Raw genomic sequence first — 24,397 nt, 5'->3', positions numbered from 1 at the left:
ATTCCTTCCTGGAGTTCACATAACAGGCGTGAGAGAGAAAGCAGCATCAACATGTGCTTACAGATGGCCTCTACAAGCAAACTTGTGGTTTTGTCATCAGTGTCAGATGACACAGACTACAGTCCTACTCTGCAACCTCGCACGCATGGAGCAACTACACATGTGTAGAATACATACAGTGTGCAGCGGGTAGGTTCACCTACACACTGCATAAATAACACTTACAACACCCTCTAGAATAAAACATGAAGTGTGATCAACCCTAGTGGCACAGCAAGGATTGAAAGCGACTTAAGGATAAGCTATGTCATTTTTGAAGCGGGGGATTCTGAGCCAAGGACGAACATTTAGGGATCTTAAAAGTGTGCGCGTGTGCGTTTACCAAATAAGGGCTTAAGATTTTTTTTTAATGTGTGTGGATTTGGGGAAGAATTAGATGGCAGTTTATGTGTGTGAATGAGGGATTTTAATGTACTGTGCCTTGTCTCTGTGTTACGACAAGGGTTATAGAAAGACTGCGCAGGTCTCTCACAGTGCGTGTGAAGGCTTCTGGAAAAGACTTGGAGCTATTGGGCAGGAGGTATGTGAGGCATGCACAGAGGATGCACCCTCGTTTCGTTGACGAGGGAAATAAACTTTAAATCCACAGAGAAAGGGGGTGGAACTTTGAGAAGAAAGGATTCAGAGCTTAAACCCACTGACCCTCTAAGAAGTAAGCATAAGATGGAGAAAGCAAATAATGTGTCTCAGTGGAGTCAGTGTCAAACAAACGCTATAAAGTCTTGAAATGATTAACTGTATTTTCAGCACCACTTTCTTTCTGAAATGAAACAATGTTATAAACAGTACCCGACTTGGAACATACGTACTCGCATGTACTTGAAGGCAGCATCCCTGGCAGTAGAGCAGGGGGGAGGTGCCATCTTCCTGCAGCAGAGGGTTGGTGGGAGTTGGAGGACAGTTTTGCTCACGAAAAGAAAAACAGATCTCCGGTATCAGGGGCTTGGTTTTCCTTGGACCCAGGTAACAATGTGCAGGGCCTTTGTTAGGAGACAAGGACTCTGACGTGTCCTCTGCTGTATTGGGCCTACTGTCCTCTGCTTTGTCTTCCCCCTTGAAGAGGAAATTAAATTGTGATTTTCTGGTTTTCCACAGAAGGGAGTAGTGAATGAAAAAAATGATTACCCTCCATCATTGCAATAAAATGTTATTTTAGCAGGTGCCAAATAATGGTAATGGTTCTTCAATGAAATAATTACAAGAGCTAAACAATGTGATGATCATCACTGATGAAAAAATATAATTCGCTGTCCATTTGATTTGTGGCTTATTATCTGGAAATCTCATAATGCATTAATTTAGCATCAATATAAAGACTGTACAAAGAACCCATTTAAAATCGGTATGATTCCTCTAAGTAAGCCATCTTGGTTAGTGAAGCCTCACTGTGTAGAGAGCTGATGAACTACATTAACATTAACTACAGCTTAGTTTCAGCTTAAACAGTAAATACAATATCTTTTTTAAATCCGTTCCCTAACTTCACGTTCGGCCCTGCATCAGTTATTGTTGTATCGCCAGTTGTCAAAAGTACAATGTTGTAAGCTTTTCTCTGATTTGTTTATGATTTCATTTTTACAAATGAATTGTTGGATTCTTTATCATTTGTTTTTATATATCCCATATCTTCTTAAAAAGTAGGCTATGCTCCAATTGACGCCATGCCTCAATAAATCACCAGGTACATTGTCCACTTGATCCAATATTCACATTTCCCTGAATTTAGACTACAGTATAAAGACTTAATCTATTCTATTAATGCTTAGCCTCAAATAAAAGCCTCCAAATAAAAACCTCCAAATTAAAAAATTATATATCCATTTATAAGATTATTAGCAATCATTTTAAAAATACATGTTTAGAGATAAAGACCTCCTCTATGATAAACACCTTATCACAACAACAAAAGAACACCATGCCATTATTTAAGCACATATGCTATGTAATGCATACGTTATGGCAATTCAGGAACTATCCATTCATCCATCCATCCATCCATTTTCGATGTCGCTTATCCTCATTGGGTCGCGGGTATGCTGGAGGCGAGAGGTGAGGTACAACCTGGACTGGTCGCCAGCCAATCGTAGGGCACATAGAGATATACATTTTGGAATGAAACCCAGACATGGGGAGAACATGCATCATGCAAACTCCACACAGAGATTCGAACCTTTCTCAATCTTGGTGTGGCCAACATGCAAACCACTAGGCCACCGTGCGGCCCCAATTCAGGAACTGGCAGGAACCAAATATTAGGTTTAGGTCACAAAGTGAAAAGATTTAAGTAAACCTGCAGTACTGCATTATAACCTTTACAATTTTTATTCTAATAAGCAGTGTATTAGATACCTATGAATGTCATTTTTACAATGTCCATGCATGCTTCAGTGCCGACTAAAGGTTATATCCAACTTACTGTGCCAAATAAATCCTGTCTGTAAGGGGCTTTAGAGGTAAAACTATTAAGTCAGACACAAAGTGATGTGTCTGTGTGTATTGATTTCTCTATTATCAGCTAAGTGACTAAAGCTGACTAAAGCACACCAGCTATATTTAAGATGTGTTACTGCATGGTGGCCATCTTGCAATCAATTCACACATTAACGGATACACACAAGGTCATATTTTTAGGCAGACCTCCAGCTCACCTGATAGTAGGGCATGAAGAGTGTGCATACAGCACAATGTGGCTGCACGGTGGCAGCGTGGGCGTTGTACTCCCTCTCGTCTGTGAAGCAACTCTTCCTGTTCTGCCACAGGTAGATCAGCGGCTTTGCCCACGCCTCCATCTCTGGCTCCTCCTCTTCCTCCTCGAGGCTTGCTTCAGGGGGCTCTAGGTGTGGGCATAATAACATCAACATCATCATGCTGCGGCTATTTATTCAGTTTGAGCGTGTGAGTTTGTATAAAAACAACTTGCTGCTAAATCGCATCTAATCCATCACAGGAGATGACAAATCTTGTCAGTGCAATGGCAAACATTTACAGAAAAAGACAAAATAGCCTAAAACGATAGCGAGCTTGTCACTGTCGTCATAAAAAAAGCTTCTCAGTCATGGTGATTTCATGGTTAAAAAAGTGAAGATGGTGGCTGAGTGATTGATCCTTCAACACTAATGTGGAGATGAAGGATGTGATTGTGCGCCTCCACACTCGATCATCTAAGGCCCTCCGGCTTGTAAACCATAAAAACAAATGGAGTATCTATCACTATGGTATTTTATTATAATGGCCAGAGAGGTAAATCTTTTTCACTTAATGTGCACATTGACGTCAAAAGAATCATTTGGGGGGAACATAAAACGTGAAAAATGAGAAGCAGTGAGCAGTGAAATGGTTCAGCGGTTGTAAAAAGCAACACAAATGCTACCTGACATTGCTTTGGTTTCTTGTTCTGTATATTTTGACAAAGTCACTTTAGTTCAATACACAACTCATGTAATTTTCTTCATAGCCTCACTACCTAAACAGAGAAAATGGCGTGTGCTATTATGTCTGTGATGTTGAATAATGATTTCTGGTCATCAAATCCAACTTGTCTTCCGGTTCACTGTCACACATGAAAGAAAGGCAAATGATCATGGTTTCGGGCTTGGTGCTACCCGCTATGCAACACAAACCATACTTTATTTTGTTTTTATGCTGAATGAGAATAGCCCTTGGCTTGCATGTCACTGTTTGTCTCTCGTAAATGCTAAACCCCAACAGTATCTCTTGATGAACTGTGATTGAGTGAGTGTGTGAGTGTGTACTGACCATCATCACTGGCAGCCTGGTGTTTCACCGCAGTGGGTACAGCCCTGGCAGTAGGTTTCCTGAGTGGGAGACGCCAGCTCTTAGTGGGCCTCTTTACAGACAGAGCAGGGTACTGACATGAACAGGAAGGTAGATGAGTGCAAATGCATACTTTGTATAGGAGGACTTGAAGACGACACTTTGATAGAACACTCACAGCACAAACCTCCCCTGGTTCCAAGCTTGAGTAATCACACTCAAAGCTACTTGGATCACTTTGCTCCTCATCAGACGAGTCACTGTTGCTTTCCCCGTTGGCACTACTTGGGTTCTCGTCCCCTTCAATGTCTGACTCCCCTTCCTCCATATGAGAAACCCCATCCCGTTCTCCCTCCATGAGCAGAGGTGAAACAACACCATCAGAGGACACAATGTCACCTGTCTGCACCCGTCGTCCCACTTCACTGCTTGGAAAATCTTCACCAAACTCCACATCCTCAGCAGCACCGACTGAAGCTAGTGAAGTGGGCTTTAGCTGAGCCCAGGTGAGAGGTCCACCATCCCCCTTTTGGCTCTCATGAAGGTCTTCACCTGGGTCGTCCAGATGTGTGACCTTTTTGCACTGGGATTCGGCCCACAAAGTGTAAGGTATGGGGACATGGGTGAAGACGGAAGGTTGATCTGAATGGAGACTTTGGGTGAGAACAGCAGGATTCTGTGAGTTGAAGTTATTCCAAATGCTGCTGGGGTCATCTTTGAGCTCTGTGTGTGGGCTAGGGGGTGTACAGTAAGAAGGACAGTCGGGTTGTTGTAATTCAGAGCGATTGTGCTGTGGACGCGATGGGTTATTTGACATATCAGTCAAAAGAGGGCCAACACTGCTTTGGCTGGATGCAATTTCAGCTTGCACTGGCTTGTGATCATTAGTTGCTACCTCCGTTAAAATGGAATGCTGCTCTATTTGGGGTTCAACGCTCTGAGCTAGCTGATAAGAGGTGCCAATTTCTCCAAAATTCACCACCGTGTGCTTTTTTGCATCAGTTTGTGACATGAACTGACTTTCACTGACACCACCAGTTGTTTTGAGGGTGTCATTGCTACATAGATTACTTTCAAACCTTGAAACTGCTATGCTTTCTAATCTGCCTGCAGAGTCGGAATGCCAGTTGTTGGTATGTTCTTTACAATTCCGTGAAACAGTTTCTTCCTGCTGGGCTTCATGGGAGGAAGGACAGCCTTCTGATGTCTCCCGCTGCAGCACAGGTGCAAACCGGTGGGTGCACGTGCTTGATTTTGCGACATCAGGTAGCCCGTCGTCAGCTGGTGTGAGGGAGGGCATCTCTTGGGTCAATATTGGCGGTAGAGGGCTGATACCAAACGTATCTGCTGGCTCTGGAGTGAGGTGGGGCATTTCCACTGCACTCCTTTGTAGCAATGGAGGACAAACGTCCTCCTCTGTGTTTTCTAACACACAGTCCTGTCCTAAAGAGGAGGAAAAGACATGTGATGCAGAAGTGTCTGCCTCTACTAGTTTAGGGTCTACTTCTGTAGTGCATTGCGGATGGATATGTTTTTGGCCAAAGGTGTGTGATTTTTCTGACGCTTTGTCAATGCTGCTGTTAGTGTTTGGTTCTAGGCTACTTAAGGGGTTTGATATCTGAACATCAGACTCAAGGGGACACAAGCCCATTCCTGTTTCAGTGGAGGTACTTGAGGAGGTGAGTTCAGTGTTCTCCAGGGGAGGGTCCCTAGTAGAACGGTCCTGAGAAATTAAGAGGTCTTGAGGTTCAGGAGGGCAACATGTCGACTTGTTAATTCCTTTGGGAATTTGAGTTGGCTCTGACCAATCTCCAAGTCCTTCAAGAGACCTATCCTCCGAACTTGAGAGGTGTTGAGTGTCACTGTCTGTGTCAGTCTCTGCCTTCAAGTCCTGTTTTGCTGAGGAAGTAGGGCTGGACTGAGCTTTTTGGGGGTCCATAGTAGAAAAGCCCAAACTGTTGCTCTCTACTCTGTTTACCTTGACGACACACATCTGCCTGCAGCGACCTGTGGATGGAACAGGTTGAATAAAATTCAAATATATCAAACTAAAACATATTGTGGTATAAAGAGTTGGTGTTTTACCAGGAAGCTGAAAAGAGTTGTGGCAGTGTTTTGTCTTCCTTCCTCCATTTTTCTCATCCTCCTCCTCTGACTTTTCTGACAGGCAAGCTGTTTCTTCGACAGACCGTCGCAGTTTGGGCCCAGGTGGACCACAAAGGCCTTTCCTCTTGCTGCTGCACAAAGAACTGTCATCCAGGGCAACGGGCTCCTCTGTAGTTCGCAGTCGCTTTGAACGCATTCGAAAGTGGCAGCTGCTGTATGAGAAATGAAAACAATAAAACATGACAATTCAACTCAGGGTCCAATCATTCATTTAAATGAATACAAACCCCAAAATTGTCCGCTGCAATCTAACAAAATAACAAACAAATACGAGAATAGGACAATACCTTTTATTGGAGGATTTTGTCCTGCAGCGCCTCTGCAACCAACTCTGCAGCTCAGGTGTTGTACTGGGAGTGGCTCGTGTGTGGTCAATGGCTGTTGAATCTTTGCCCAGCATCCAGCTGGCATAGCGGTCTGGCTGAAAACGCTTTACAAATGGCTCCATGGATATTTTGACCATATCCTTACTGCAAGTACACTTGAACGGGAAAAACAGGGACTTTGACTGAAGTGATGTAAAACTAGCATATTTATTTAAATAAATATATATTAAATAAATTGTCAGGTGCATAAAAACACCATATAGCCAATAGACACCTAGTACTCTCTGCAGCTGAGTAAATAATCACTTCCAGCTATTATAAGCGGAAATAATAATTTTGAAACATGAATCATAAAAACTTCAAAACCGTTGATTGATACCTGTGTAGCATTTTTGCCATAGTCTATCCAGCGTACAGTTGCAAAGTTTGTCGACTCAGCACAGTTGAAACCATGATTGAAGCCAGCGTGGTAGCCATAAGGGAAGGTGACCATGAATTCTCCAGCCTCCTGCGTAATCTGAAGGTTTGAGAAACAGGGATATAAGAAAACACTGCTCTGTGTCTTTTTAATGACAAATGAAAGAAAAGAAATGCATGACGGAAAATAAGACATTGCTGCATTCTGTCAAAATAGGCGTGGCTCGTGTCAGTGGGATGGAAAGCTGTTTTCTTAAAGTTCATAAATAATACAAATTTAAATGGCAAGAAGAGGAGCACAGAGTATTTTTGTTTCAACAAAGGAGGTGAAGGGCCCACCTTATCAAAAGGAATGCCATACTTCTTCAGCACAGAGGGAGAGATTAGAGTCATCTTGTGACGGAGAAAAGCCTCACATCCCTTGAAGCTATTAGGAAAGAAACCTGATAAAACACACACAACAATTAAAAGGACAATTTCAAAAAAGAATGCATTACCACTTAAAATATAAAAAAGACAAGTGGGTTACATCACAGTAGGTAACTATCACTATCACAGTAGTAGTAGCATTCAAATTAGTATTTTTCTTTCTTTTACGTACATATTAAAACTGTTCTTCAATATTTACTTTCCCTACTTAATTTATAAAGACCATACATTTGAAATGACAATTTACCAGTAGCTAAGCGTTCCAGTCTTTTCCCATGCTCTGGGGGAATGGCATACCTGTTAGGCAAAAGAGAGACGTTAAGCCACTGTTAAATCACTTTTACTGGACAGCCATTATTACTTGTATACCTTACGTGTGGCTCAGGCAGCTAACCCAAGACTGCCATCTAGTGGAAGGTACAGTAAATGAATACATGCAGTAACAATTGCCTCGCTTTATCCTGCTTTTTTTTGGTTGGAAAAAAAATCCCTTAATGTATAAAGTCACACCCGTTTTAGATGTGTGGGATATCCATCATCATATCCCTTGTCAGCTTAACAGAACAGTGAGTGACAGGTTAGAAGCTGAGGTGACCTCAGTAAATGCACCATGCAGAGATGGTGTAAACTGTAAAGGATTCTGCACTGGTGAGAGCGTATATCTTTAAGCTGCTTCCATCCAGGGATGATGCACTGTACCTCCCTCTGTGTGTGTGTGTGTGTGTGTGTGTGTATCACTGTCTGGCTGTGACACTGATCCCTGCAGGGTTGGAGAGCCTACCCTGCTCTAATGAGAAGAACTTCCTCCCAGGCACAGACTGAGAGAAATGGAGCAACAATGCTGACAAAGAAAAACTTATTTTTCCTCAACCACCTGCAATCCTGTTATTTCACTTAATCATTTGAAACTTTGCTTCTTTAAACCCTGCTTCTCCTATTAATCATACACCTATGCACTCTGCTCCCTCTGAACTTGAGGATACATCATCAGTTGAAAAAATGTAATACCTGACTGACTTGTTATTATTATATAAAAGCAACTTTAGGCACACCTGAAAGTCTAATAAAATAGTTTCAACTGTATAGCCGTGCAATAATTGTACAGTATAAACCAATGAGTCGGGAAAAGCTACTACCCCACAGTATTTGGATGACTAACACTCCAACAAATGCCTCTATTCAATTGATCACTAGGTCACCTATAGTTACCTTGTGCTGGGTCAACAAAAGCAAATAACCTCCAGGATCTGTAATTAGCGCTGGGGTCTGTAGGCAACCTCCTGATGTTTTTTTTCTCCCATCAAGTCCTGGAAGGAGCTACATTTGAAGTATCACGAGTTATCGGCATCCAGCAGCTTTATCTACCTCCGCAGGTGCTTTAAAATGCTGGTTGTGCTACTCAGCTGTTGGTGTGAAACTCGTGCATCTTACACACAACGTACTGTTATTTACAGTATAATGATCTGATTAGCAATATTATTGCTGCCTGAGCAGTTTGCTTCTTACCGCTATTACAAAATCAATTATGTGCTGTTGTGTTGTGCAGTAAACTTAATAAATGACCATGTGTTCAAAAAGCACTACAGTTTGTTTTCCTTTTCAGTTTCTTATACACTCCGAGTCATTATTAAAGTTTTAAAAAATAAAAAATATATACAGGTGGTCCTTGTTTTTCAATGTTCTGTGTTGCGATGTTTCGGGGTTACGAATGTACTGCCATAATTTATTAATACTGTTCAAAAAGAAAAAGAGAATGAGTTCTGTGTGCACAGCGGAAGAATACATACGCAGAGTAATACATAGGCGGAGTGTAGGCCTGTCATGATACTCAGTAAATCAATTAACCACATGATAAATAAAAAGTAACTTGATAATTGTGCCAGCCTCAATATATTGACATATGCACTCCTCTCTATCTGCCAAACAGGCTGAATGACAAGAGGGTTTACTCTGACCATCTATCTCAACACCTGGGCGCGTTGGTTCTATAGCGGAATAAACAGAATGGATGAACCCTCCGGTCAGTCATTCAGTCTCTTTGTCCCAGTGAATGGAGGCGGGGCTGCTGGCGAGTGCACACACAGTGGTGCAAGTGAGGCGTAAAGCCGCGTTGACACTTCCACGCATTTTGCCTTTGCATTGTCCCGTAATTTGCCGGGGCAATGCGTGTCATTTATTTATGTATTTATGGCACACCTGAAAAGCGTGAAGACCAGTTTCCAAACAGTTTGCATTCTGTTTACAAAATTTGTGACCGAAAATGGTGCGCATTGGCACAAAAAGACGATGCGGCCGCATGACTTATTTACACCTTGTCAAGTATTTACATCCACTGCACAACGCGCATTGTTGCAGCATGGGTATGCATCGTCACCGCCACTTCCCGTATGCGTGCAGCAGTCCTGGCAATATTTGGTCCCACTGTGTATCCTGTGTGACACCACGCAACAGCAGGCATGACCTCTATAGCTTCATTAATTTGCGTTCCTGTTAAGGAATAGTACCCAATGTTCAGTATTTACTGAAGTGCGAAGCCGCACGGTGGTCAAGTGGTTAGCATGTTAGCCACACATTCACAGTCTGGAGATCGGGAAGACCTGGGTTCGAATCTCCTTTGGGCATTTTCTGTGTGGAGTTTGCATGTTCTCCCTGTGCGTGCGTGGGTTTTCTCCGGGTACTTCGGTTTCCACCCACATTCCAAAAACATGCATGTTAGGTTAATTGGCGACTCTAAATTGTCCATAGGTATGAATGTGAGTGTGAATGGTTGTTTGTCTATATGTGCCCTGCAATTGGCTGGCGAACAGTCCAGGGTGTACCCCGCCTGTCGCCCGAAGTCGGGCGGTATGCTGGGGGTATGCTGGAGCCTATCCAGCATACCCCCGTGACCCTAATGAGGAGAAGCTGTACAGAAAATGGATGGATGGAGACTTGATCCTCCGTTTTATTTATTGTTTTTATTGTTGTGAGTGGCTTTTATTGGAGTGGGTTTTATTTCCGTCTATTTTTTGTGCAATTTCAAGTGCAATTTCTGCTAAAAGAGACAGAGTCCATTGTATTTTCATTGGGGGGTTTTGTCTGTTTAATTTATTATGTTGTTTGTTTCATTTATTTTATTTAAAAGCTCTTGACATTCCAATTGCAGTGTTAAACACTCTTGAGAAATTAAAGTTTATTGCTTTTGATATCGTGTACCCGCATTATTATGCAATATATTATCACTACATTATTTTAAAAATTGTTTAAAATAATGTTGACAATAATATCGTTTAGCTGCAATAATTTTTAAGACAATTATCGTCCAGCAAAATTTGTTATCGTGACAGGCCTAGTGGAGTGATATGCAGTCGCGCTCGCTACACTGAGGAAGGACAACTTCACTTTTGTTCTTTTTAGGTAACTTTTTAACTTTAACTTCCATTATGTCTCCCAAGCGTGAGGAAGACTCTTCTGGGGGCAGCAAACCAAAGAAAAGGAAAGTGGAAAGTGAAGTGACATTAGGCATTGTAAAATGCTCAGTGTAGAGGTGGAGATATCAACATTGGTTGCATGCCCGGTCCAAGCCCCTAAAACGCAGCGAGCGTCATCAACGACAAAGACGGTATTCTTGAACATACAGTATGAAAGGTTCTTCTAATCATTATTACTTCCTCCTCCCAGTAAGCCTGTGTATCCCTATCTTGGAAAGCCCTTTTGAGGGTGCAAGAAAACCACAGGAATTAAAGTAAGCTGTGTTCTTTTTTTTGTTTTGTTTTACTGTTTTGTTTAATTCTTAGATTGAATCTTTTTATTACTTAGGCGTTAACTTATCTATAAGTTCCGACTTACCGTACACTAAGACTCAATTTACATCAAAGTGGTAGGAACAGAACTCGTTCATAGATCGAAGACCAGCTTTATAATGAGTTTTCACATTTAAAGTTTACAAACTAATCACCATCTTTTAATTAACACTTCATCCTCTTTGCGGTTCAGGTAACTAGTGCATTTAAGGTACATTAAAATAATGACTTCAGCTGAACTGATGAATAAAGCGCAATGCCACTCCACAACCAATGTAATTTCACCAGTTTTCCTTGATCCACTGGTCTTACAAACAGAAATGTGATACAACAGCAGCAATCTGATCAATAGTTATAGTGTTTATCAAAACTACAATGGCTAGCCTCTTTATTTTGACTAACAAATCTCTTTGAATGCAATGACCTTAGTTTATTTATTTCTATTATGTACCCCGAATTGTAATCCAAGTCCAATAATTGCCTTGACTGGTCAATAATGAAAACAAGCACTGTGGCTTGCCCTGGGCTAAGTCCTTATGTGAGAGTATTTAAGTGGGGAACACTTTGTTGTTATGCTCACTTTGTTGGAAAAGGGTTGTTGGTAAAGTATATTTGTGGTATTTCTGCCGAGGGGGTTGTAAAAAAAAAAAAAATTTTAAATTGTCCATCCACTGCACATAAACAGCGATACTAACCAGGATTTTGGCTCGCCAAAGTGAAGGTAGTTGATGCTGTAGAGGTCCATATCCTCCGTGTGCCAGGAGAAGGTGGTTTTCCACATGCCAAAGTACAGATATGGAGTGTTGACACCTTGGATCGACACACCACAGTCCTCTTCAATGACATCCAAGATCGAGTTCAGGTGGCCAATGTTCCATTCCTCCACATCCTAAATGTTGAAACATAGGGAGATTGGCATTGGAAATGGAATGCAATAAAAATGTTGCCTACTACAATAATGCCTCATGCTGCATAGGTCACACAATTGGCAATGCAAACAAAATACTTGGGAACGATATGCTCCCTAAAATAGGACGAAACATCAGAGTTCGAACTGCTGCATTAAGCAAGACACAGAGCAGGCATTGGCAAGGAGCAATAAAGATGCAGCATTTTAAACTGAACAAGGCATCAGATGAGAAGAAATTGCACCAAGAAAAAAAAACAATATGATAATTAAAAAGAAGCTTACCTCATCGTAGAGGCTGCCGCCAACATCAGCACCATATATGGGTGAAACAAATGTGAGGTTCTTCCAGTATTTACGCTCCAGATCTTCGTAATTTAAGTAGCGAGGTGTGCAGTACCTGTGCAGTTAAAAGAATACACCTTCATGAATCTGGACCTGGCCCCTGGATAGTTAATGACTGATGTCAGTGTTTGGGGGGGCTTGTTATGGCCGCGGAGCTCTAAGCAGCCGCTTAAGTCATATACTGTATAGCAGCGATCCACAACTTTTCTCATCGACCCAAGGGCAGGTGGGGAGTACAAAAATACATATATATACATACATATACACACACACACATATACATATACATATATATACACACACACACACAACCATATTTACTGTATATATATATATATATATATATATATATATATATATATATATATATATATATATATATATATATATACTGTACATATATATACATACATACATACATACATACATACATACATACATACATATACACACCTGATCAAAATCTTAAGACCAGATGAAAAACTACTAGAATTTGCATTTTGCACATTTGGATCTTAATGAGGTTTTAAGTACAGTTACAATATGCAAAAACAAGAAGGGGGAGTGAGACAAAAAGCACTTTGCAAAAGTCATCCATCCCCAAATGTTCTCTATGGGATTTAAATGAGGGGAACATGCAGGATGGTCCAAAAGAGTGATGTTATTCTCCCTGAAGAAGTCCTTGGTCTAAACAGGCAGTTTTGTGGCGTCGAAGGAGAGGAGGTCTTTGAATACCTTTTTTGTTTTTTAAACCCTTTTCCCGCAGATGCCGTCTGATGGTTACTGTGCTGCCGTCGGCACCAGTAAGGGCCTTAATGTGAGTCGAAGACCGCCTTGTGTCTTGATGGACAGCCAATCGAATCCTCCGGCTCAGCACAGGTGTGATTTTTTTGGTCTACCACTTGGCTTTTTTGTTCTATAATGCTCAGGATCTTTTCAAAAAACTTAAACAAAAAACTGATTTACTGCACCCAACCTCAGCAGCAATGGCACGCTGCGAGAGGCCTTGCTGATGCAGCTTGACAATCCGTCAACGTTCAAAAAGAGAAAGCTTCTCAGTTTTAGGCATCAGGAGGGCATGACAGTGTGAATGCCTGACAGAAAATGACAATTTGGAGCAGATTTAGGCTTTTATAGCCTGTGGTCTTAAACTTTTGATCAGGGGATAAACAGTCTATTTCAGTTTAATTGTTGTTTTCGAAAAATTACTTTTTCAAAATGGAGGAAAAGGCTTCTTGAGACGTCATCTGTACTTCTGTGTAGAAGGTGTCGGACGTTTCGCTCCTCATCCGAAGAGCTTCGTCAGCAAACTAATAAGTGCTGGTAGCTTAGGCCTTAAATACAGTAAGAGTGGGCGGAATTGGTGTGCCAACACCCTCCTCCTATTGGTTCGTTACACTAAGCCTGCATTCCTCATCTTTACAGTGGTATAATCCTATCCTGTTATTCACACCTACGATAAAAGGGAAGTGTCGCTCCCTGAATTGGGTATGAACGACTCTGATACTGGCTTGTTAGCATCTATTGTTCTGGCTCGGCCCTGCCTTCACCTCATTTGCAAGACTAAGAGCTGTGGGTTTTGGTCTCAGTAACCTGCTGAACACAGGGTCCAAATTGAACCTCAAACCACCATTCCGATTCAATGATGGGTTCTGTTGTTTGACAAAAATAGCTTCCTTTACTCCTCTTTCAAACCATCTGTTTTCTTTGGCCAAAATCTTTACCTCGCTGTCCTGAAAAGAGTGATTGGTAGCTTTCAGGTGTAGATGTACTGCTGATTGAGGACCACTAGCATTGTCCCTGCGATGTTGATAAAGCCTTTTTTGGAGCATTTGCTTAGTTTCCCCAATGTAGTGCTCTTTGCATTCCTCATCTTTACAGTGGATGGAATAGACCACATTGCTCTGTTTCTGGTTTGGAGCCTTGTCTTTAGGATGCACTAATTTTTGTCTCAGGGTATTTACTGGTTTGAAATAGGTAGGAATTTTGTGTTGCCATAAGATCCTCTGGAGTTTTTCGGAGACCCCCGCTACATAAGGGACTACCACTCCTCTCCTTTTAGCTTCTGTGGGCTTTTGGGTTTCTTTCCCTACTCTCTTCTTTTGACATTTGTTAAAAGCCCACCGTGGGTACCCACAGGTTGAGAGCGCTCTCTGGACATGTTGTGTCTCCTTTTTCTTTCCCTCAGCACTAGTTGGTATTTGTTCCGCTCTATGTTGGAGGGTCCTAATAACCCCTAGTTTATGTTGTAGTGGATGGTTTGATTCAAAAAGCAGGTATTGGTCAGTGTGTGTGGCCTTTCTAAAGACCTCTGTAAGTAGCTGTCTGTCCTTTCCTATAATTACCTTGCAGTCTAAGAAGGCTAGTTGGTTTTCTTTAGTGTCCTCGCGAGTAAATTTGATATTGGTGTCCACCGCATTGATGTGATCTGTGAAAGACTGAATTTCTTGTTTTTTGATTATGACAAAGGTGTCATCCACGTATCTAAACCAGTGCCTTGGTTTTGTCCCTGAGAAGGATGTGAGAGCCTGTTTCTCCATCTCTTCCATGTACAGATTCGCCACTATGGGTGAGACTGGTGAGCCCATAGCACAACCATGAATTTGTCTGTAGAATTTCCCTCTAAACTGAAAATATGTGGTGTTAAGGCAAATTTCCAGTAATTGGCAGATGTGGTCAGCACTAAGTTTTGTTCTCCGATGCAGAGTTGAGTCCTCGAGCAGTCTCTTCCTCACCACCGAGACTGCTGCTGAGGTGGGGACAGATGTGAAAAGTGAAGTCACATCATAAGACACCAAAGTTTCCTCTGGCTCCAATCTGAGGTCTTTGATGCTCGCCACAAACCCTTTTGTGTTCTCTATATGATGATCAGTGTTGCCTACCAATGGGGATAAGACTGTTTTTACATATTTCGCTACATTGTACGTGGTAGAGTCAATGCTACAGACAATGGGTCTGAGGGGAAACCCTTCCTTGTGGATTTTTGGAAGGCCATAGATACATGGTGTAGCCTCCCCAGGGTATAACCTATGATACATCTGTCTGTCAATTAGTTCTTCCTTCTCTAACTTTTGGAGACAGTGTATGATTTCTTTCTTATACCTGCTGGATGGGTCCCTTTTAAGTTGCTCATATGTGCTGGCATCACTAATTAGACTTGTTATTTTTTCTTCGTAGTCCAATGTGTTGAGAACCACTGTGCATCTGCCCTTATCAGCTGGTAAGATGGTGATGCTCTCATCTTTCTGCAGAGCCGCTAATGCTTTCCTCTCACCTAACGTGATATTGGACGGTGGTGGTTTGGCACTACTGAGAAGGGCCGATATTCTCAGACGAAGGTCCCCTGCCTCTGTTCTAGAAAGGTTATTGTTCCTGATGGCCGATTCAGCTGCTGTGATATAGTCTACTGTGGGTATCGTTTTAGGAGTCACTGAGAAGTTGAGACCCTTGGTTAATACTGCCTTCTCTGTCTCCGAGAGGCTTCTGTCTGACAGATTTTTGATCCAATTTTCTTTAGTATTGGTCTGATTCCCCCCATCCTTAGTGTTTACGACAAGCTGTGGTCGATTTTCCAATAGAAGTTTCTGGAATTTTCCTTTATGCCTTTCTTTGGTTTTGCTATGGTGCTTCATATAACCTGATTTGGTAAATTCACAAACCTCCTGATAGGTTTCGTGCGTAAGCTTGGTTTGCAATCTCTGATAGAAGGTTTCTACTTCAGACTGTTTATTTTTTATCTCTATGTTAAGTCTCCTAATTCTCAAATTCTGTATTTTTCTGATGTAGTTTTGTTGCATTTTCCTTGCCAAGTGTCCTTGCTCAAGGGACGCTTGCCTCATGCATTTGGGGATTAACCTACTCTGCCTGCATCTAAGATTGAATCTGAGGTGGTTCCTTAAATCTTTCTTTCAAAATGCTTTTTGCCTCACTTCCTCTTCTTGTTTTTGCATATTGTAGAGCTACTTAATACATCATTATGATGCAAATGTGCAAAATGCAAATTCTAGCCATATATATATATATATATATATATATATATATATATATATATATATATATACACATACACACACACACACACACACACACACACACACACACACACACATACAGTATACTCATGTATACATATACACACACACACACATATATATATATACAGTATATATATACACTGTACATACATATACATACATATATATATATACACTGTATATATATATATATATACACTGTATATATATATATATATATATATATATATATACATATATACACACACACACACACACACACACACACACACACACACACACACACACACACACAGGTATTACGGCTGTCAAATGATTACAAATTTTAATCAGATTTAATCAATTCATTCATTTTCAAATGATTAATCACCATGTCACACTTATATTGTATGTATGTATGTATATGTTACCTTATATTACCTTATCGTATTACCTTTTATAGTCCAATGTATTTTAAACTAGCAAAGAGTACATTTGGAACACAGGAAGTAAACAAATGTATTGCAACTTATGTGAAAAGGGTTGGGGGTACGATTAAATAAACTTTGCTTCTTCCTACTCCTTTTTGGACATGTGGAACTGTGAATTGTACGATGTGATTTATTCCAATGTAACTTGTATGCATGTTCAAAATAAATTAATTAAACCATTACCGTGACCATTACCATGTCTGAAATATGCCCATTTTTACTGTATTTTATTGAAAGAAAGATAAATGACGGGGCAGGATTATATACAGTATATTTGCATGTATTAACAGCGCCAGATTAACTTCAAAGACACCACGCCATTTACCGTAAGTTGAATTCACACGTTTTAAGTGAATTTTCTGGGATTTCCGAGCACACTTAAATGCAGAAAATTGTACTTCTGCATAAATAGTTACAAAGTGAGTGATAAGAATATCCACTTACTGATTTCCATTGCATTTCCCCATACATGCATAACAAAGGCATTGTTGTGATGTTCGCAGTGTGAGTGAACGCATCTCGTGGTCTGCCTCGTGACATTGAGGAAGTGTTGTTGTAATGAATTGACTAGAGACGTGTTAGTTTGGAGTTGGAGACACATATATGGTGTTGGAATTGTGCTGCTGTTGATGTGTTAAGGTGAGAATATTGTATAATGTTATAAAAGAGCGTCAGACACTGTGTGACTCTGTGGGGAGCTACAATGTACCACCGTCTGCCGTCATAATAGAGAGCCGTGGCTTGCCATGATGCGTGTGCATTAATTACACAAAAAAAGTTAAAATAATTAACTAAATATATTAGTTACTGCCGTTCATGCACTATTTTTGACAGCCCTAATACATATGCATACATGCATATAGATACATAAATAGGCCAACATACTATAGATATACACACCCGCCCAGTCGTCCCTTGCCACATCGTGATTCCAATTATAAATCACTAAATAAATCATGCAGTTTCATAGTTATATCACAGCCTATTATTAGTCAAAAACATGCATTTTGAAGCAAATGTTACATATTTTTTGCTTAAATTAATCATTTTTAAAGATAAAAATGGTTAAATTCGCTGAAATACAAAAACAAGGAATTCAGAAGTTTTTATTCATGTCTTAAATGGCTTATTTTCTCTGATAATATCTACTATATTGGGTAATACGAGTGTAAAGGTGACTATATGGGTGTTATTTAATGTATAGAAGGCTCTCATAATGTTAAAAACCATATTTAGAAGATTGCAAACAGCTTTACTATGGCATAACTACAAAAATGTTCCATTTATAAATAAGGAATCTTACTTTGCGGAAATTCACTTTTCACAATCGGGTGTGGAACCAATTAACCGCGATAAATGAGGGATATAATGTATTTTATTGGACGGACAATATTTCTCTTTATCTTCAGGAATGTAAACAACATATTTGTAATTACATTTTAAAATTTGTATTTTTTTAGTATTTATTTAGTTTATGTCAGTGTTGTTTTATGTTTTACATACTTTTTTTATTCTGCAGCCATTTGCCATAATTATTTTGATGTTTGATCTATTTGTTGATCTGGGTAAGTTGCCTGCCACACGTTTGATTGATGATAACAGTATGAACTTTTTCTAAACGTGTGGCTACCCCACCTAGTGGGGAAGTTGGAGAAATGCAGTTTCAACAATCAAAAATGTCTTATGCAGAAAAATAATTAACATTTTTAGCACTTATTGAGATACATTACTTCATACTGTGAGTACTTGTAAGATGTTGTCACTAGTATACAATTGTCTCTACTGTACTGTACTTACATGTCACTGTTAGCTAGTCGCCTGAACTCCTGCACGCTGAGTGGCTTCTTTTGAATATTGTACTGAGTGAAGAGCCCTGACTGGCCGGCCACCATCTGCTGGATGGGCGCGTCAATCATCAAGTCATCTATGTCGTCATAGGTACGGCGAGGCTTCCAGCCTTTTGGAGGAATCACCTGAGGGACAAAAGAGAGGAATAAGGCACTGCTGATTTTAGGAAAAGTCAAGATGCAGACAAAGTAAGGGATTCCTACCTTAGCCAGACCTGCACGGTGTGCGCCCTGAGATTCCATATAAACTAGGTACTTGTTGAAGTCCTTGAACTCCTCCATGGTAGGCCTGAAAGTCATGATCTTGCAGGTGGGGTTTGCAGGGGTGCACACCTCTGCTTCCGCCATCCTGTCGCCTCATCAGACAGAGCCTGTAAAAGAATAAGAAAAAGGAATCATTTGTATTTTGCATTCTTTTCTGAATGTAAAACTATAATTTTTTTTTTTTTTTAAATGTTTTTGTTCATATTTTTGTTTGTCTGGAACACATCCATTGGATTTACATTATTTCCCATGGGAAACATTGTTTCGGTTTTCGAATGTTTTGGCTTTCGTCTGACCTTTTGGAACAAATTTGTGAGCTATATAATCTGAAGCGAAGTATAAAAATGTTAAAACTTTAAGTGTAAACTTAATGTTAACACTTTAAGATACCTCAGAGTTATTGGCGTGAGTCTGGAACCTGATGCTAATTTCCTTATTATCTGCCAAACCCTATTAAACTGGCAGCCTAACTTTCCAGGTTTCACTGACGTTGCAAGATGTTGAGCCGTACTAAAGTGACTGAGTGACACCAAGTCATTCAAGTCCCCGAAGACAAATGCAAAAGACCTAAGGATAATGGGGTATAATGGGTATACGGTGTTCTCTCATTTATGGCGGGGGATATGTTCCCAAATAGGCCGCAATAAGTAAAATCCGCAAAGTAGCCAACTTTATTTTTTTTTTACAATTATTACATACATATGTTTTAAGGCTGTAAAACCCCTCACCGTACACTTTAAACACTTTTCTCAGACAGGCATTAACATTTTCTTACATTTTAATTTTATTGCTCAACCTACAAAATTGGACAAAAGAAATTAAGTGACTCACGCGTATTTCAGTCCTCTGAACGTGCCTCTTCGTCCTGGCGCCGCTCGCTGAAGCGTTTTTTTGTATCTTTGTTAAAACATGTTGTGGCTGTATCCCTGTCCTCCTGAAACCGAAGTTTCATTTACAGTATTCCGTAATGGCGCTCTACAGCCGCGTAAGGTCTACCTTTGTTCAGCATGTCCACAAGTCCAACTTTTTTGTGCGATGGTTAGCATCTTCCTCAGCTTTTTGGGTGCAGAATGTTTCATCGACATTGTGTGTTTTGTCGGGGAGAAAACAGAGTTTGCAGCTGTTTGCTAGCGATCAGACAACAGAAAACACAATGACAATGGGCGGGTTCTGCCTTAGCCAGTAAGGACACAGAACACAATGGACGGGTTCTCCCTTGGCCAATCAGGACGCAGAACACTGCTTGTTCATACACTGCAAAAAAATAAAGAACTAAAATTGCACCAAAAAAAACGCGAAAGGTGAACCGCAATGGAGCGAGGGAACACTAATCAGCTGAGGACTGCAGTGGGAATAGCTCGGCAGCTCAGCGCTAAACAGGGTAAGGATCTGTCCCATCATAGTGTCTTTACTTCTAGGGGCATTTAAACTGAAAGCCCACTCTTCAGTGACCAAACCTCTCACTCACAGAAAGAATCAAAAGGCAATGTTTGCTGAGAAGCATGTTGTGAAGAGAACTGGTCCAAATTTCACTTCAGTAATGAAAGCAAGTTGAATTTATTTGGGTCTGATTGAAACCATCATGCTCTGTAGCAGGAGCAGGGCCTCTTATACAGCTACATGGCAGAGTGAATGCAAATGTTCATCAGAAACTTTTCAACCATATGTGGTACACGATCAGCCAGCAATTTTCATGAAGGACAAAGCCCCCATCACACAGCATAACAGTAAAAGCCGTTCCTTGAAACTGAAAGCTATGACATAATGAAAGTGCCAGCCCGGAGTCCTGCTCTAAACCCAATAAAAAACCTCTGACAAATCCTTGATGACAAAGCTATGGCCAAGAAGCCCACTACAGTTACTAAACTGTGAAAGAGACTGGAAGAAGAGCGGACAAAAATCACACCAGTGCTATGTGAGAGACGAATAATGTCCTGTCACACTAGATGCGCTGAAATCACTCAAGGCAAATGCCTATAACCCTTTCCAACTCATAGTTTCATTTCATTGTCATAACCCTTACAAAATGTAGTTGATATTTTTCCTTGCTGCAGTTATTAAGGTCCTTGAGTTTCTGAAAAATATATTTTTTTGTTGAAATGCCTAAGTTATTTTGTAAAACACTGTTTGCGTAGCATGGTATAATACAGCCAAGACAAAAATCCCTCAAATGTTGAGAAATGACGATAAATGACGAAAAAAAATGAGTACAGGAATCCCTCGTTTATCATGGTCAATTGATTCCAGACCCGTGATAAGTGAATTTACGCAAAGTAGGATTCCTTACTTATAAATGGAATATTTTCGTAGTTAGAGCATAGACCTGTTAACAACCTTCTAAATACGATTTTAACATCATGAGAGCCCTCTAGTCATGAAATAGCACCCCTATGGTCACCTTTACACTTGCATTACCCAATATAGTAAGCATAATAAGAATATATATGACATTTAAGGCTTGTGTGTGCCGCAGTAAATGTGCGGAGTTGAAGTGAGCTTTAGCGTTGAGTTTCATCTTGCTGTGGGTTACGGCCGCAACAGTAGCCCATGTTTTTATTAGGCGTTATTGTGCCTCTTCTGAGATATAATTCAAACCTGCAATAAAAACCCTTTTGTTCTGGCGATCAAGTCTGGTGATTTATATGCCACTCATCCTCATTAGAGTCGCGGGGTATGCTGGAGCCTATCCCAGCTGACTTTGGGTGAGACGCAGAGCACATATAGACAAGCATTCACACTCACATTCATACCAATGGACAATTTAGAGTCGCCAAATTAACCTGAAATGCATGTTATTGGAATGTGGGAGGAAACCTGAGAAACCGGAGACAACCCACACACGCACAGAACATGCAAACACAGAGATGCCAAGCGGAGATTTGAACTCAGGTCTTCTCAAGCTCCTGCCTGTACGGCCAACATGCTAACCAGTTGGCCAGAGCCCAGCCCAGAAATATATGTGTGTGTGTGTGTGTGTGTGTGTGTGTGTGTGTGTGTGTATATATATATATATATATATATTTTTTTTTTTATTATTTACATCACATCGTATCCTTTATCATATTGGCAGCCATAAATATAGCTATAAACATCACCCGCACCATCAGCTTTGTATTATTACCAAGTGGGCTTTCATAGAATGTAGTTCACGTTTTGACCACTAGGTAGCGATAGAGATCCCCATAAAATGGATTTGATGCCACACAATCCTTTCACGATGCCATGAAGAACCCTTCTTGATGTGCCCCATGGGCCCATCCCACTCCAAAATCTGACTTTACTTTCCGTACAAACAAAGAAACACAATGCCCCATTGCAACTTGTGTGATTTTAAACCGTGTGGCCGTTCTTGTCGCGCCGTAATGGCGTGAGACGTGATTATGTAACACATCTACAAGCTAATCCAAGATGTTATTTGAGCAAGAGCATCTGTTTTTTATACTTTTGGTTTACATCACTCGCCATTGTACTGTTAATGACTTGAAAAAATTAACTCGCGTTAGTCGAAACGCCATTCATGAAAATAGAAGACAAATACTAGATAACACATAAATGGCGTCTGTCACAAAACTTGGCTTTTAACATTGCATGAATGTGAGCGACACGGCTCGTCATTGTTGTCTAGCTAACTAGCCTACGTTTTGTTGTGATGCTAAGTAATGTCCGCGCAAATAGCTCTGCTCGCTAGCTCATTAAACACACGTTAGCGTTATTTTAAATGTGTGTTTATTGGAGGTTACTCAACAGTATTGCGGTGGCTGTTAAAGACGATTTCTAAAAACACAGCTAACTACTTAGCTAGCCACTCATGTTGCTAACTTCTGAATGCACACTGGGTTTAAATGTCCCAAGCAAGGTGGCCACACAAATAGGCCCACAAAAAACACTCTCTGTGTGGTTAAGTGCATTGCAAGTGATTACATTTTAAATCACCAGTGCATAAATACTTGTGTAGTCCAGTCGTGAATTAATAAACACAATGCAATTTGCCCACTGGCATTAGCCAACTTATCTAGCTTGCAATGCTAGCTGTTAGCTGTTGATGGAAGCGCAGGGAAATGCACAAGCCTGTGCAATTGTCTGCTCAAAGACCATGCAGAATAATCACAAGTGTGGAATATTTGGAGTTTCAAAAACAAGCGGTGCATTACCTTGATTTAGAAAGAATGAACCGTGTTGTTGTTGTTGTCCCTTTCCTTCCTTGTGCAGGCCAGCTGATTCACATAACTGCTGTTGGTACTGGTGGTGCTCGTCCACGATGTCCCGTGTTACGCCGACGTGACTACAGAGAAATGCAGACCCCTCTCGGGAGCGCGCATAAACACGAATCGTCACTATTTTTGGTTTGTTTTGAGAAAATTATTATTTTCACCATATAGCTGGAATCTCTTGAATCTTGAATCTTGAATTAAATGATTTCTTCAACACAACACAACGAAAAGACTAGAAGATTAAGTTGGACTAAAATTAATATATATATTTTTTCGGATTAATTTATTTCTAATTAGGTGATTCAGTTGTTTTGTTTTTGAAGCCACAAATTGGGTAGGGTTTTTTTTTCTTCATCAATAGTTTGTGGTTTGGTAACATACAGTTGGTTTTAAGATACTGAAAACAACACATATATGCAACAAATGCATGTGTGTAACCAGAAGGAGAAAAATTGCCACATTTTTAATAACCACATTTTTTGACAAACAAAATGTGGGATATTGTTTTCACACAAGTTAATTATTTAATGTTTTTCTCCGAGTCTCAGGAGGATATATTAGATATTAGAGGTGTTTCGGGACACTCAGTTCACGAGACAAGACAATACACAAGATTGGGTCTACAAGGACGAGACGAGATGAGATTTTAACATGACTTTTCAGAAAAGTACAAAAAAATCTATAAAAAATATATGACAATCTACTAATTTAATTTCTACTATGTTATACATTTGTCTGAACTCTGTGTGTATGCTATCAGCCCCGCCTCCACCCACCGAGGCAAAGAGACTGTTTGACTGACAAAAGGGCTCACTCCGTTCATGCAGTTGTTCTCTGGTACAAATGGTGCTGAAACCAATGCAGAGTGAAGCCTCTTCCTGTCTGTTTGGAGGTGAGGGACGAGGAAAACAGACATGCATGCACATGGCAATATATTGAGGCCAGCAAAATTGCCTAGTGTCCACGAGACATTTTTCTTCTGAATGAGAACTCTTTTCACATTTAAATCTCGCTATATTTTGTGACACGAGATCTTTTGACACCCCTATTAAATATACACAGAAAGCATACCAAACAATGTATCATAATGTAATACATTTGTATTATTTGTAATTATATGTATATATACAGGTTTCTTCATATATACAGATAAATATGCTCAGTTTTGAATACTTATATATATATTTTAATTACAGATATTATAAACTGTACTAACTTACATTAAAAGATGTTTTTCTGTTATATTACTATTATTATCATTGTAATACTTGTAGTAGAAACAAAATGGTGCGGTGCAGTTGTACTGACGCAATAATAAAATCAATACATCTAACCTGAGTGTTATTATTTAAGGTACCAAATGTG

The 24,397-nt window shown here is 40.3% G+C and overlaps 1 protein-coding gene across 9 annotated transcripts in view; it reads right to left on the bottom strand.

Moving 5' to 3' along the window:
* kdm4c (lysine (K)-specific demethylase 4C) overlaps window positions 1-23,118 on the bottom strand; it is a 44,236-nt gene extending 21,118 nt beyond the window's left edge. For 3 of the 9 annotated variants that reach the window (XM_054778183.1, XM_054778184.1, XM_054778188.1), the window contains exons 1-13: window positions 22,973-23,118; window positions 18,762-18,928; window positions 18,508-18,683; window positions 12,147-12,261; window positions 11,650-11,843; window positions 7,420-7,469; window positions 7,083-7,186; window positions 6,706-6,843; window positions 6,288-6,481; window positions 4,013-6,152; window positions 3,817-3,928; window positions 2,709-2,893; window positions 870-1,113 (exon numbers count right to left, since the gene is read on the bottom strand). In XM_054778183.1, the coding sequence (XP_054634158.1) occupies window positions 870-1,113; window positions 2,709-2,893; window positions 3,817-3,928; window positions 4,013-6,152; window positions 6,288-6,481; window positions 6,706-6,843; window positions 7,083-7,186; window positions 7,420-7,469; window positions 11,650-11,843; window positions 12,147-12,261; window positions 18,508-18,683; window positions 18,762-18,905 (3,796 nt within the window). In that variant the 5' untranslated portion in view covers window positions 18,906-18,928; window positions 22,973-23,118. Of the gene's footprint in view, window positions 1-869; window positions 1,114-1,395; window positions 2,127-2,708; window positions 2,894-3,816; window positions 3,929-3,967; window positions 6,153-6,287; window positions 6,482-6,705; window positions 6,844-7,082; window positions 7,187-7,419; window positions 7,470-11,649; window positions 11,844-12,146; window positions 12,262-18,507; window positions 18,684-18,761; window positions 18,929-22,972 lie in introns of those variants that run through there. The other 6 variants (XM_054778185.1, XM_054778187.1, XM_054778186.1 and 3 more) reach the window with 6 other exon arrangements.
* Window positions 23,119-24,397: the final 1,279 nt, after the last annotated feature.

Source organism: Dunckerocampus dactyliophorus, chromosome 6 (assembly GCF_027744805.1).
Source record: "Dunckerocampus dactyliophorus isolate RoL2022-P2 chromosome 6, RoL_Ddac_1.1, whole genome shotgun sequence".
NCBI classification, from domain to species: domain Eukaryota; kingdom Metazoa; phylum Chordata; class Actinopteri; order Syngnathiformes; family Syngnathidae; genus Dunckerocampus; species Dunckerocampus dactyliophorus.
The sequence above is the reverse complement of the archived record's forward strand: the minus strand, read 5'-3'. Positions and strand labels throughout refer to the sequence as shown.